At 43.2% G+C, this 15,309-nt stretch overlaps 1 protein-coding gene across 1 annotated transcript in view; it reads right to left on the bottom strand.

Annotated features, from left to right (window-relative positions):
* Positions 1-15,309, bottom strand: part of Dync1li1 (dynein cytoplasmic 1 light intermediate chain 1) — a 34,958-nt gene that overhangs the window by 7,116 nt on the left and 12,533 nt on the right. Inside the window, exons 3-8 of the mRNA NM_146229.2 lie at positions 11,503-11,619; positions 10,436-10,666; positions 7,359-7,528; positions 3,070-3,163; positions 1,444-1,579; positions 962-1,073 (exon numbers count right to left, since the gene is read on the bottom strand). Coding sequence (NP_666341.1) covers positions 962-1,073; positions 1,444-1,579; positions 3,070-3,163; positions 7,359-7,528; positions 10,436-10,666; positions 11,503-11,619 — 860 coding nt within the window. The remainder of the gene's footprint in view (positions 1-961; positions 1,074-1,443; positions 1,580-3,069; positions 3,164-7,358; positions 7,529-10,435; positions 10,667-11,502; positions 11,620-15,309) is intronic.

Here is a 15,309-nt window from a genome sequence, read left to right as displayed (position 1 = left end):
GTTTCCAACACCAGCATTGTGGAGCTCACAGCTCCCTGTAACTCAGCTCCAGAGGATCCAGTGGCCTCTCCTGAGCTCTGAAGGCTACTGTGCTCCTGTGTACATACACAACACCAACACACAAGCCTACACAAGTAAAAGGGGAGGGCAACATTTTTGTACGGTTTCCTCTTTTTGAAGTATGTATTTCTTTACTAGCTATCTAAACAAACTAGCACGCTGACTGACTTGTCACTGAGCTAGCTTTCCTCGCCACTGACAACCCCCACGCAGAAGACAGACGCCGACAGTGCAAACACTTCAGTTCAACAAGACTCACCATATCTACTACATCAGGATTATTCTTTCTGAAAATGCTGGGCTAAGTCTCTGAGAAGGATTACACATAAATACTCATGTCACTTTCAGAAACAGCTATATCTGTATTTATCTAGTGAACATTATGTATATGCAGCTTAATACAAAGTCATAATACACACATAAGAACCTTATTTAACAGTCATAAAACCTTAGCCAAGACTAAAGCAAAATGAGAATGTTTTAGATGGCTATGAGCCAATACAGGTGACCAGCGACTACGGTCAAGATCCACAATAAGGCTCGATGGGAGAGAGGAGAAAACTCTTGTGATGCTTTCTTGCTCTGGGAAAAGCTGTAGTCTCTCAAGTCCACAGCTTCCATCCATTCTAACTGCTCAGGGTCTCCATGCTCACTCATGCTACGCTGTGGTTTCCAAAGTGTGTTAGGAATGGAGTCAGTGCTAGTGTCTGCAAAGATGGACGTGCAAGGCCCAAGGCTGGGGACTGAGTAGTCGCCTGATGTTTGCTGGGACAGGTGTGTGTGAGAGCCACTGAGCAACTCTTCTGACAGCGATGAGAACGTCTTCTCCCTGTGCCCTTTACATCACAGACTGCCCTCCTCTTAGCTTAAGTCTAGATATTAAGGCCATTTTAAGACTTACCTTTCTGACAGGAGGTTTGGTTATGATGTCTTCAAAATTATCTTCTACTTTCAAAGTCTGAAAATTTTCATGTAATATTCCTATTTTCTTATCATTATCCCACCCTGCTGGACTGGAGAGAAATGCACATAAAACTATCAGACATTTACAGCATCACTTTTCCATTTAACCCATAGATCATTGTTTTGGGAGCTGAGGGAGCAGAGCACTAGGTACAGCGCTTACGGCTCCTCTCTGCATGCTGTGGGGTGTCCTACCACTGAGCCACAGCCCCAGAGAGCAGCATGCTAGCTGGGGAAGCTCTCTACCAGCCCCCCCCCCTGAAATAATGTAAAACCAAGCCCACATTCCATATTTGGTCATCATTTACTGTAACAGCTGAGCAACAAACCATCCCCATGCCCCAGGTGTCCAGTGCCATCTCAAGGGCAAAGGCAGACACTGAGCAGCAATGCAGGATGGACTACACTTTGAGCACTCACATAAACACTGCGTCCTTCTCCACCACCACCGCAGGGATCTTGTACGGGAACCCGTACAGCTTCTGGACGATGTATTTATAAACTAAGTCTATGTTCTTGTTCTCTTTTACTGAAGTGTAAATCAGCGCTGCGCCATCTAACCATCTAATTAAGGAAAACAGTATGAAACTCATAAAGGCATCAGAGACCACATTTTCAGCGTGACATGCGTGTATATATGCACGGTGCTTAGGAGGAAGCATCCAGGGTGTGTAATGTGATGACATAGTTAGCCAGAAGTTCTTAGTCGCCCAGCACTCGGCAGGGAGAAGCAGGAGGATCACAAGTTCAACATCAACTTCAGCAGACAGAGTGTGAGTGAGGCTAGGCTGTGGTACACGTGATCCTGTCTCCAAAAAAGACTCCCAGCCAGGCAGGGGTGGCGCACGCCTTTAGTCCCAGCACGTGGGAGGCAGAGACAGATGGATCTCTGAGTTCGAGACCAGCCTGGTCTACAGAGCAAGTTCCAGAACAGCAGGGCCATATAAAGAAACAATGCCTTGAAAAATGAAATAGTAATTTATTTATTTATTTTTTTTTTTTTTTAAAAACCACTAAGTTTATTGCCAATATAAACTAACAAACCCTTAGAGAGATTCGAAATAGTAATTTAAAAGGGGCCTCCTGTGTCAATCTCTAAGTGTTTAGCTTACAGGTTGTACCCTGCAAAAGGCCATCTCCAGTGAGTGACACATGCCCTCCAACATGGCCATGCCATCTAACCCTCATGCTGCAGCACGGCCAACTGGGAGCCAAGAGTTCAAACACATGAGTTTGTGGGACAGGTTCATTCAAACCATCACAACCTGATAATCCTTTTTCTTAAGCACGATTCTTTAAACATGGCAAATTAATATTAATATTTAAATCCTTGCCCTCACACTTTAACAGAGCAGCCAAGGGCCGTTACTTGTACCCCTCCTCCCAATCTGCTCCCCAAATGTTTAGCGACCCATCCCTTAGTGTGCTACTATAAACAAAAAGAGACTTCTGTAATGCCTCTCTTCTCTTCAACTCATATGAACTGACTTCAAAACAACAATGTGTCTGTTTAAAAAATAAATGTAGATGCTAACCCCGATGGTTTTCAAAAGGGAGATGTCCACTCTGAAAAGGTCCTACCCAGAGCTCAGTGTAGAGGTGCAGCCTAGAATCCCAATCCTTGGGGAGGCAGAAACAGGAGGTTCTAGGCTAGACTAAGCTACACAGTCTGTCTCAAAAGAAAACACCCACACACCAAAACTCCAGAGAAAAACAAGCCAGCCTCCACTCAGTCTGGGAGTTTCTTGCTCATTCTCTCACTGGATGCCTATGTGTCCCATAAGCCCTGTGTACCCCTGAGTCCTTCTCCCAAAGTGAAGATTTGAGAGAGAAAATCTCTTCAGAACTGGGCTTGAATAAATCTGTTTTCTCCCTTTACCCCCATCTCCATCTACCAAGTTTCAAAAGAGCAGAGAGAGAACAGAACAAACCTAGAACGCCACGCATGAGTGACCTGGCAAACGGGAGGGGTAGAACCAGGGTCACAGAATTCCTGTAAGTCCATCGTAACTGTTTTGCTTGGTAGGGCGCTCTGTTAAAGGATACACTGTAAACAGAACTTGCGGATGTGAGACTGGATAAAATCGAAGTGTTCATCTCTGTAGTCATGCTCTTTCTCCAATACACTAATGGCATCACACTGTGGAGATAAAGCAGTCATTGGATGGCATTACAGCAGCTTGAATTTAAACACTGCAGTCCAATAGGACGATGTAAACAACCAAACACTTCAGCTGTTGACAGCAGAACGTAACAAGTCACCAGTATGACAACAGCCGAGCAGGACCTGCAATATCAACATCCTGGACAGTGCTGGCCTTCCAACCCATGCCAGCTCTACAGAACATGGTAGAACTCTCCCTTCCACCTGGCCCCACCATAACATCGAGAGGCTGGCTGTCAAAGGCCCCCACGTGTGTAGGAGCAGCTCTGCCTTGCTGCAGAGACACACTGAGGACAATACGATGACATCCATGTAATCTTCACTGCAACCCTTCCAAACTGAAGATGTAGAATATAAAAAGATAAGCATTTATACTGTTAATTATTCTATGCAACATTAGTCTGGGGTCAAATGTCATATACAGATTTGTTATACACACATTATAGAACAGTCTTCCTATATAAGCACAAACATCTGCTTGCTCATTTTATAGAACACTGAGCAATATCTCAAATGATCAAAGACACCACATTGTACTGCTGACTGCCTGGACTATTTGGTAAGGTATGGCAGTTTACTAGAGTCTTAACCTCAATGAAGGACTGAGGATGTAGCTCAGCGGTCAAGTATGTGTGAGCTCCTGGGTTTAATTCCCAGCATCCTCTCACTCCATATAAAGGGGTAACTGAGCTGGGCTTGGTAGGCACTGTATCTCATAAAATCTTAAAACACCATCAGGTGTGCTTTAGTGTATAAGCGCTAGAAAAAAGTAGAGAATGTGAAGGAAAAGGAAACAAAACAAAAAGTATTAGAGCCCCAAGAGTGTGTGTCCTCAAAGGGTCGGCAGTTTGACAACGACATCAGTTTAAAGAATGACAGTAGTGAAGTGGCTCAGTGGCTGGCACCTGCCAAGAAGCCTGACATTTGTATTCTATCCCAGGTCCTAAAGAGTGGAGGGAGAGCCTGCTGCTCACAAATTGTCCTCTGACTTCCACAGTTACTATAGAAAAGCTCACACACACGCAAAGTAAATGTGATCACCATCACCACCACCACCTATTAAGACTGAACGGGATTCAGGGAGACTGTTTTTGGCATGTTAGGTCCAGATAGTAATTTCAGTTAACTCTGCCCCCCACCCCATGGACAGGGTTTCTCTGAGGAGCCCTGGTTGTTTTAGAACTCACTGTGTAGACCAGGCTGGCCTTGAACCCACAGCCTGCCTCTGTCTTCTGCATACTGGGTTTAAAAGCATATACCATCAAATTTTATTAATCTATGATTCGTTTGTTAAAGACTTGGGTCCCCTTAAATTTAATGCTTTCCTTTAAATACAGAATTGGGTTTGGGTTTTTGTTTTGTTTTGTTTTTTTGGTTTTTCAAGACAGGGTTTCTCTGTCCTGAAACTCACTCTGTAGACCAGGCTGGCCTCAAACTCAGAAATCCACCTGCCTCTGCCTCGAAGTAGTGGGATTAAAGGCGTGCGCCACCATGCCTGGCTCAGAATTGTTTTTTATAAACCAAATTGTGGCTTTAAAACCCTGACAAGGTTGCTGATAAGCAGCTGTGGAAGAGCACACAGACGATAGGTATGTGACATTCTACAAAAAAGACCTCATGTTACATCCCATCACTGGAAAAGCAGATACCAAGTTTTCACTTATTTAAAAACTTCCACTCCACTCCTTAGTAACTGATAATTTGTAAAATTTAAAACTTAGGCCATGCCTTTAGATTTTTCTTTTTATCATTTTTATCCTAAAGATGAAAAACTTTTGACCCTTCATTTCATTATATGCACCTTTTCCACAGTATAAAAACCAGGAATAAGCCGGATGTGGTGGCGCACACACACCTTTAATCCCAGCACTCAGGAGGCAGAGGCAGGTGGATTTCTGAGTTCAAGGCCAGCCTGGTCTACAAAGTGAGTTCCAGGACAGCCAGGGCTATACAGAGAAACCCTGTCTCGAAAACCAAAAAAACAAAAACAAAAACAAAAAAAACAAAAACAAAAACCAAAAAACAGGAATAATTTTAGGCCTTTAGGGTTATACTAGTTCTAGGAGTGCAGCTCAAGGCAGAACGTAGCATACCCAAGGCCCTGTGTCTCAGGGGAATGGAATAGAACGGTTACTGTCCTGAAACTTTCTCAGCTATTCCACCGTGGACTAAAAACACATTACTTAGTACCAAGGGGAAAGAAAATGGGTTTGGCAGGTAAGTCAGGCCTTAAAAGAATTATCTTTTCATTATAAAATATATTCAGTAAAAGAGCTAAGCTAGGAGGAATTTCTGTGTATTTTATAGTTATGAGGTAAGGGCTGGAGCTGGTGAGTTTCCAGCTTCCCGAGAGCTGGGACTCGGCTGTGCACTACCATGTCCATAAGACAACAGAATTTTGAAGACAGTGATTCTGTCAGCACCTTCTAATAAATACACAAATAACAAGTTGATATCAATATTACATAACAAGTGATACAAGGAGTTTAAAAGTAAGCTGTGGACTACTTCAACACAGTGAACCTAAAATGCTTGCCTAGCATACGCAATGCTCTAGGCTCAGCCCTATCCTGGGCTGTAGGAGTAGGAAATGGCTGTATTCATCTGAAGATGCTCGTTTTTTGGTTTTTGGTTGTTTTTTTTTTTTTTTTTTTTTTTTTTTTTTTGGTTTTTTGAGAAAGGGTTTCTCTGTGTAGCCCTGGCTGTCCTGGAACTCACTCTGTAGACCAGGCTGGCCTCGAACTCAGTAATCCACCTGCCTCTGCCTCCCGAGTGCTGGGATTAAAGGCCATTACTGCTCGGCTTGAAAATATTCTTATCTCTTATAACTTGAAGGAGCTGGTACAAGGAGAGAGAGCTCAACAGTTCCGAGCACTGCCTGCCACTGTTGCAGAGTACTAAATTCAATCTCAACAACCACATGGTGGCTCACAAGCGTCTCTACTGGGATCTGATGCCCCCTTCTGGCAGGCAGCCATATATGCAGATACAGCTCACAGGTACATTAAATAAATAAGGAAGAAAATTTCTAGCTTTAAAATAAAACATATAAGCTGGGCGTGGTGGCGCATGCCTTTAATCCCAGCACTTGGGAGACAGAGGCAGGTGGATTACTGAGTTCGAGGCCAGCCTGGTCTACAGAGTGAGTTCCAGGACAGCCAGGGCTATACAGAGGAACCCTGTCTCGAAAACCCAAAAAAATAGAAAAATAACTAATAAAAAGTATAATAAGCTGGTGGCGGTGATGGTGAATGCCTTTAATCCCAGCACTGAGGAGGCAGAGGGATTCAGGGAGAAACAAGAGAAACCCTGCCTCAAAAAACAAAAACAATAAAAAAAGAAAAATTAACTGGTATAGTAAAAGGTAATGCTGAAAAGCATTTCATTTAAGCTGCACATAGTGGTGACACACACATTTAATTGCCGCACTGGAGACAAAGGAAGCAAGTTCCTGGTTAGCCTCTGTGGGCGACGGGGCAGTCAGGAAAAGCACTGGCTGCTCTTCCAGAAGATCCCGGGGAAGCCACATGGTGGCTCACAATCATCTAAAACTCCAGTACCAGGAGACCTGACACCGCTCTGGCCTCTCAGAGCACTGATGCACATGGTGCACAGACATACAGGCAAGCAAAACACCATACACATAAAAAATACAAACTAAAATAATAATAAATATGCTATTGTTTTACCTGTAACCATTTTTTTTTTTTTTTTTGGTTTTGGTTTTTCGAGACAGGGTTTCTCTGTGTAGCCCTGGCTGTCCTGGAACTCACTTTGTAGACCAGGCTGGCCTTGAACTCAGAAATCTGCCTGCCTCTGCCTCCTGAGTGCTGAGATTAAAGGCATGTGCCACCATGCCTGGCCTGTAATGATTTCTAAGGAACTAGTGGTATAGTGAGGTCTAACTGAAATTCTGAAGATGAAGTTCAACCATGAACAATGTATTTGAAATACTATTTTCTTTCAAAGAAACTGTTTCAGACCCCAAACACTTCAGCAGGGTGGTAGTGCATGCTTGTGGTTCTACCATCCAGAGACCAGGGCATGAACAACGTGAATCAGATGACTGCGCGTGGACACGAGACCCTCTCTCAAAAGAAAACAAGACATCTAGGAAAGCTAACACCCCAAAAATAAGACAGTTAGTTGCAAGGTCAGAAAGCAAACTAACCTTCGTACAGACTACGAGCACTGGTAGGCCCAGGTTGTGTGTGAGTGTGTCTGCACCCAGGGGCAGGACAACACTGTCACCTCTGTCCTCCTGCGCACCAGTGGTTCTTCGCTGAGGGGAGGCTGGGAAGTCTTCTCCTGGCTCCACGTACTCTTGGAAGTCTCTAATCACTGGGGGGGTCAAAGGAAACAGTTTAGAAATGGAACCATGTGAGCCTTCTTTATTTCTGCCACAATTTAAATTTATTTTTTCTGGGCTTAGAAACCATCTTACATAGGAAAAGAAACAAAAAAATGACTTTAGAAATGCTACATATACAAAAGAAAAGTATACAATGACAGGGCACACGTCACTGATTGTATAGATGTTTCCACACTGACGGCTCTACACAGTGGGGTTCTGAATAGGGTTAGTTAGTTATATAGGACCTTGGCGGCCAGAGATGGCTCAGTGGTAAAGGTCCCTGCTGTCAAGCCTGATGACTGAGTTTCATACCTGAGACCCACAAAACAGCTGACCTCCACATGTAGTTGCACCTGAATCCACACACACAAGTAAAAACTATGATTTATTGTGTCAAGTGTGTATCCTATATACACTCTTCACATGTATGTACTGCACACACACACACACACACACACACACACACACACACACACACACACGCAGCTTTGGCCCTCTGTCTTCTTTAAAGGAAGGAATTACATAAAACTAAACATGGAAGAAAAAGAATCCACTTAAGGGTTTGCAGAGGCCCTGGGTTCAGTTCCCAGCACCCACATGGTGTCTAACAATCACCTGTCACTCTGGTTCCAGGGAACCTGACGCTCTCTTCTGGTCTCCATGGGCATTAAATATACATAGTACACAGACAAACATGCATGCAAAACATCCATAGACATAAGTAAAATAAATAAAACATAGTGCTAACTGAACATGGGAGACTACACCTGTATTCCTAGCATAACCTGAGACAGGAGTAATTCAGACTGTCCTTAAATCCTCCTGCTTCAGCCTACAGAGAGCTGAGATTATAGGCAAAAGCCACCACACACTCTGCTGGTGATTTCTTTCTCTTGTGAGAGGTTCTCCCTATGTAGTTCAGGCTGGCCCGGAATTCACCTCACTTAGCCTCCTGCGTATTGGGACTAGAGGTGAGCTAGCATGCTCTACTTGAATGCAGATCCTAATCAGGTCTGTCCACAACTCCTTGCTGGTTAGGAGTTTCTGCCAGGAGCTGGGGAGATAGCTAACTTGGAAAAGCACTTGTTGGCAAGCACAAGAGTTCCTTATCTCCACCACTCACATAAAAGCTAGGCCCAGTAGTAAGTACTGTAATCCAAGCACTGCTAATGCAGAGAAAACCAGATGTCTGTGGCTCACCGGCCAGCTACGGCTGAACTATATGAGCTCCAGGTTCAGTGAGAGACCCCATCTCAAAACAAAAGACAGATAGATAGGCTGGAAAGATGGCTAGGCTCTTGGCAGAATTTTGGTTGTCAGCACCATGGGCAGCTACAATGGTATAATGTAGAAGTTTGGTCTTTCTTCCTTACAGCTACATGCTCCCAGAAATACGACTGAGAGTGAAATGCATTTATGAATATCTTGGCCATATAGCTAGGTTCTTCTCTGACTAGATCATAATTTAAAATAACCCATTTATTCTAATCTACTTTCTGCCATGTGGCTTGTCATCTGTGCTCAGATACCACGTGTCTGTCTTGTCACATCTTCCTGAGTGGACATTCTTTGTTCTATCCTGAGCTCAGTTACCTGCTGGTGTACTTCCCTCTCATCTCATTAGGGGAAATTTTCTCTTGTCTCTCACTATTTCCCAGAATTCTTTCTCTTCCTGCTAGTGACCCACCTCGTATTTCCTGACTCAGCTCATTGCCCATAGTTTTTTTATTGACACATGGTACTTATAAGAGATTCTTTCTCTCTACAGTGTAATTCTAGCTTCAGGGATCCAAAGTTCTCTTCTGGATTCTGTAAGCTCCTACACTCACACGTGAACACTTCTTACAATATACACACAAAATTTAAAATAAAGAGGTCACCAGGTGGTGGGTGTATGCCTTTGATCCCAGCACTCAGGAGGCAGAGACAGGTGGATCACTATGAGTTCGAGGCCAGTCTGGTCTACAGAGTGAGTCCCAGGACAACCAAGGCTACACAGAAAAACTGTCTTGAAAAACCTAAATCAATCAATCAATCAATCAATGGGATCTATATGGGCACCTCCACACAAACTCATACATAACAGACACAAGAGTGTAAACTCGAATCACACATGATTCTAATACAAGCACAGACTGGGGGTACTGGGGAGAAAAACCACTGCACAAACAGTGATCATCAGTGACAGGAAACTATAGATTAATAGTCAGTTGTGGTGGCACATCTATAATCTCATGGAGGGAGGGGGAAAGAATTCAGCCCGGCCTAAGGTACAAAGGGAGACATTGTTCCAAAAACAAACAAACAAAGAGACATATACATAATATAACAATTCATGTTACAACACACACAAGAGTGTGAAGCAGAGCACACAGCAATGGTTCTAGCACAAGCATGGACTGAGGGGAAGAGAGGAAATGACTGCACAGGCAAAGTCACCCACACTCTAATGAACTCTGTAAATACCAACTTAACATCTTTTTATTATGTTAACATCTTTTCATGCACATTTCATATTAACAAAGTTAATAAGCTAACAGTCACAAAAATGCTGGAAGTGATGACCTGAAGACAGGCTCACATTTTTACAAGTAAAAATGACCTTTCAAAATGAAGACACATAGTCATTTGACAAGAGTAAAACATACTTCTACCAAAGAATTTACCATTATGTATATTAAATAATAAAACTCTACAAATCATTCAAATTAAATTTCAAAATGGTAGTCATATTGTATTTCCTTCACTGAATCTTGTTTGTAGAGAAAACAATTGGAATGGCTTTTATAGTCAGCTAAGATATCTCAATGGAAGCCCACATTAGCATGTCTGATTTTTATAGCCTGCTAAGATATTTCAATGGGAGCCCACATTAGCATTTTCTGGCCACTCACACTTCTGCTCCATTTCCTTCATCTCTTCAGGGGGGATTTTCAGCTTGTCGACATGTTCTCTCACCACACTTGCCCATTTCTGTAAGGAATCCAAAGCAGTCCAAGGCTTTGACATATCAACAACCAACATGACCAGAGTGTCCCTCAGAGAAAGGGCATCCAGAGAGAACTTGAGTAGCCCTTTGTGGTACAGATCTCCATCTAAGATCCATACATTACATCTTGTTTGATCTACAAAACAAAACAAAACAAAACAAAAGAAGCCACAGTTTCTTTTAACAGCACTATTAAGTCATTTAATTATACACAGGAGATGTCTGTTGGCATTGATGAAGGTTTACTCTTTGGGTCAAATGTGACCGTTCAGAAAGGGTTGACATGATGTAACAGGCAGCTACAGGATGAGAGCCTCCTTCCTTTATCCTACTCCTTAATCAAGGTCAAAACAGTAAATATTATGTTTATATCTTACCATCAACAGACAGAGCTGTACCAAAAAAAAAAGCTGGGCAGGGAGGTGCACGCCTTTAGTCCCAGCACATGGGAGGCAGATTTCTGAGTTCAAGGCCAGCCTGGTCTACAAAGTGAATTCCAGGACAGCCAGAGCTATACAGTGAAACCCTGTCTCGAAAAACCACAAAAAAACAAAAAACAAAAAACAAAACAAAACAGACAGAGCTGTACATACTCAGAAAGGACAGTGTCCTATGGATGAAAACAGGGCTGTGCAAGTGAGAGCCACTGCAGGGACAATTACAATTACAGAAGGAAAGGGAGGAGGAAGGATGGGCAAAACAATCACCATATTAAGGAAAGGGAACTCAAAACTGAGGTTGTTTCTTAAGGCTGGCCGGAAGGCTAACATGCCACATGTAAATACACTAACAGCTTAAAACTATACTATCTGAAACTCCACTTCACACCAACAGAAGCTTGTCTATACCTAACTAGTCACTGACCCAAGTGACATTCTAGAACTCCTGCTGAGCAATGACAAACTAGACAAAACCCAACTGTGGTGGAGAGCAGCAGAGTCCCTCCGAGTTGACTTAGGAGGCCACACTCACCATCCCTGTCTTCGTCGTGCACATTTAAGTACAGGTACTCCAGTCCTCTTCCCTTCTTGTACTCCTCTATGCCCTGAATTCTTCTTATGAGGCTTGTCTTCCCAGCTCCATCTTCACCTACATACATACATTGTTTAAAAAAGGGCAGTTTTAATTGTAGTGTGGACCAGGGACACATCATAGCACCATGTGAAGGCCAGCTCACTGGTGTCAGCTACAGCAGTAATCCACAGAAGACTGCCAGGCAGCTGCACCCTGGGGGACACAGACTCCACAGCAGACTCCCTTCTCCCAGTACTGCTGCTACCTGGCTAAAGCTTGTCCATCCCGCTATAACTGCTGTCTTCCATGGGACAGAGTGACAAGGTCAGATGCCACAGCTTCGGGAAGTGCCACATTTACAGCAGCCTAGATTAGTCTGTAAAGTGTGAAGGGCTCCCTCTAAGCCCTCAGTCTGAAGAATTTCAGTTATATAGAGATACTTTTGTTTGTTTAAAGACCAGAGTACAGGCAAGCTTACAAAGTATACCACAATTTCAGTGGGCAAGGATGGTAACAGAGCCACCAACCTCTTTTTGAGTTTTTAAAAAATAATTACTTTAAAATTAGGTGAATGAATTGAGGGTGGTGCTCATGAGTTCAGGTGTCTGTGGCGGCCAGAGAATCTGACTTCTCTGGACATGGAGTTACACATTGCTGTGAACCACCCAACATGGGTGCTGGGAACCAAACACAGACTCTCAGCAAGAGCAGAGGTTTTCTAAACCACTGATCTGCTTCTCCAGTACTCTCCATCTTTTCTTTTTGAGAAAAGGTCTCACTGTGTAGCTCAGGTTGGTCTCTATCTGTCCCCGGCTGGGACTACGCGAATGCCACCACTCCTGACCTGGGAACAACTCCCAATGGCCTGGTCTGAGTCACGCCCACACTGCAGAGAGTACATGGCTCACTGGACAGATCAGGACAGGGAACTGGGTCCTCAGCAGAACCATCACTGACCATGAGACACAGGGTTGGGAGAGCAGAGAAGGGACAGTAAGTTGGGCAAGAAAAAAGAAGAGAAGGGGGCTGGAGAGATAGCTCAGTGGTTAAGAGCACTGACTGCTCTTCCAGAGGTCCTGAGTTCAATTCCCAGCAACCACATGGTGGCTCACAACCATCTGTAATGGGATCTGATGCTCTCTTCTTGTATGTCTGAAGACAGCTACAGTATACTCATTTTATATATATATATATATAATAAAATCTTTTTTAAAAAAAAGAAGAGAATGACTATGGAACAGACAAAAGTAAGAAATAGCCTTAAAGGGACTGGCGAGATGGCTCAGTGGTTAAGAGCACCGACTGCTCTTCCGACGGTCCGAAGTTCAAATCCCAGCAACCACATGGTGGCTCACAACCATCTGTAACGAAATCTGATACCCTCTTCTGGAGTGTCTGAAGACGGCTACAGTGTACTTACATATAATAAATAAATAAAACTTAGGAAAAAAAAGAAATAGCCTTAAAAATATTAATGTTAGGGAAGTGTATGATTTAAACTTGGCAGATAAGAAAAGTCTAAGAACTGGGATGTAACTTAGTTGGCAGTCTTGCCTGACATGCACAAAGCCCCAAGTTCCTTTCCAGCACAACATAAACTTGGTATGGAGAAGCATGTCTGCAATCCGGTACTTAGTAAGTAGGGGCAGAAGGTTCAGGAGTTCAAAGTCAGCCTCAGCTACAAATTAAGTCTGAAACCAGCATAGATAACAGGAGACCTCGTCTCAGTATTTTTCTTCATCCTGGTTTTTTTTCCACGTGAAGAGGTTTTATTGAGAGGGAGAGACAAGGGAGTGGCAGAGAGAGAAGGAGAGAGAAGAGAAGAGAGCTTCTTCATCCTATTTTTATTTTATGTGTTTGTGTGTGTAAGAACTTTGCCTGCACATATGTCTGTGCACAAAATGCAGGCTTAGTGCCAGTGGAAATGGTCTTGCCTAGAGCCAGTGGAGAGGAAAGGTGTCTTTTCAGTTAAAGCTCCCTCTTTATTAGATGACTCTAGCTTCTATCAAGCTGAGGGAAAAAAACTAACCATCACATAACGGAAGTAGTGGTGCACACCTGCAATCCCAGCACTTAGTAGAATGAGGTAATGGACTGAGAGCTTGAGGCTAACCTGGACTACATAGCTAATTCACGTCAGGCTATATATACTATAAACCTCAAACCTCCTAGTCCCAAAAAAGAAGGTACCTCAAAGCATTTACTACCATATTTCATAGTGGGAGACTAGTTATTTTCACAAATCATTTTCTTAAATCTTCTTTTTTTTAAAGATTTATTTATTTTATATATGTGAGTACTGTCTTCAGACACACCAGAAGAGGGCATCGGATCCCAAAACAAATGGTTGTGAGCCACCATGTGGTTGCTGGGAATTGAACTCAGGACCTCCGGAAGAGCAGTCAGTGCTCTTAACTGATGAGCCATCTCTCCAGCCTACAAATCATTTCCAATACTCCATTATGAGCAATAATAACCATAAGTATGCATCAGAAGTTTAACATTATATATATTCATTCATTCATACATACATGTACATATTAAATGGGATCAGTACATTGAAAGGCATTTGTACTCTGTTGTTCACTGCAGCATTATCTATCCACAATGCCAAGATATGAAACCCAATCCAAGAATCAGAACCAGATTAATGAATAAAGAAAGTTCAGTAAGACTAAGCATGGTAGTACAGAGCCATAATCACAGCATTCAGGACTTGGAAGGCAGAAAGATGGTGAGTTTGAAACCAGCTTAGGCTACGTGAGACCCTGTCTCAAAAAGAATAAAAAGAATAGATACACGGAAGATTACTACAAAGTCATGGAAGAAATTCTGGCATTTGTGAAAACAGGGCTGAACTCAGAGGACACAATGTTAAGTGAGATAAGCCAGGCACAGAAGACAAATACCACAAATGCCCTCCTTCTACACAGAGCTGGAAGCTGAGCTCACAGACAGAGTGTGAGGAGCTCGTTCCCAGGATCTGGGGAGCTGCTGAGGCAAAGGCACAAAGGTCACAGTCTCAGGTAGATGGAAAGGCTGTATGAGAGCTCTCCTGCACTGCAGGAAACACCATGTCGTGGGGACTGTGAGGGGGCTGCCTAGAGCACACAGCAGCACGGGGTGGGGGCAAGGGGCACTGTCCAGAGCACGCTGAGGCTTCTTATAAGACTAAAACATATGACATGACAAGCTATTGCCCAAGGTGCGTATGTCCCACACAGTATGTTGTGCACAGCAAGCATGTATAATTTCACCTAATTAAGAAAAAGATGTGGCAATTAAATAAGTATTCTGTACTACTTTTGTGTATACTATTAAACTAGCCATCAAAACAACAGATTAGGTTAAAAACAGTATTATCTATGATAATAACAGTAATTCCCAGGATAACCCATCATGCTTAAGCTGGAAATAAAGCTAACCGTTGCAAAGTTGGCTATGTCAAAACTGTTGTAGCTTAACATAGCATTAACTTATATCTTTGTAACTGTTTAAGAACTATAAGGAGGAGAATTTCTACCATCACCCCAGGAGGCTGGAGCAGATTCTCACATTAAAATTCATTTTAGTCACTGAGCGGTGGTGGCGCACACCTTTAATCCCAGCACTTGGGAGGCAGAGGCAGGTGGATTTCTGAGTTTGAGGCCAGCCTCGTCTACAGAGTGAGTTCCATGACAGCCAGGGCTATACAGAGAAACCCTGTCTCAAAAAAAAAAAAATCATTTTAGTCACCCTGTCAGAACTAAAGAAGTGCTTAAGAGA

Source organism: Mus musculus, chromosome 9 (assembly GCF_000001635.26).
Source record: "Mus musculus strain C57BL/6J chromosome 9, GRCm38.p6 C57BL/6J".
Lineage (NCBI taxonomy): Eukaryota > Metazoa > Chordata > Mammalia > Rodentia > Muridae > Mus > Mus musculus.
The sequence above is the reverse complement of the archived record's forward strand: the minus strand, read 5'-3'. Positions and strand labels throughout refer to the sequence as shown.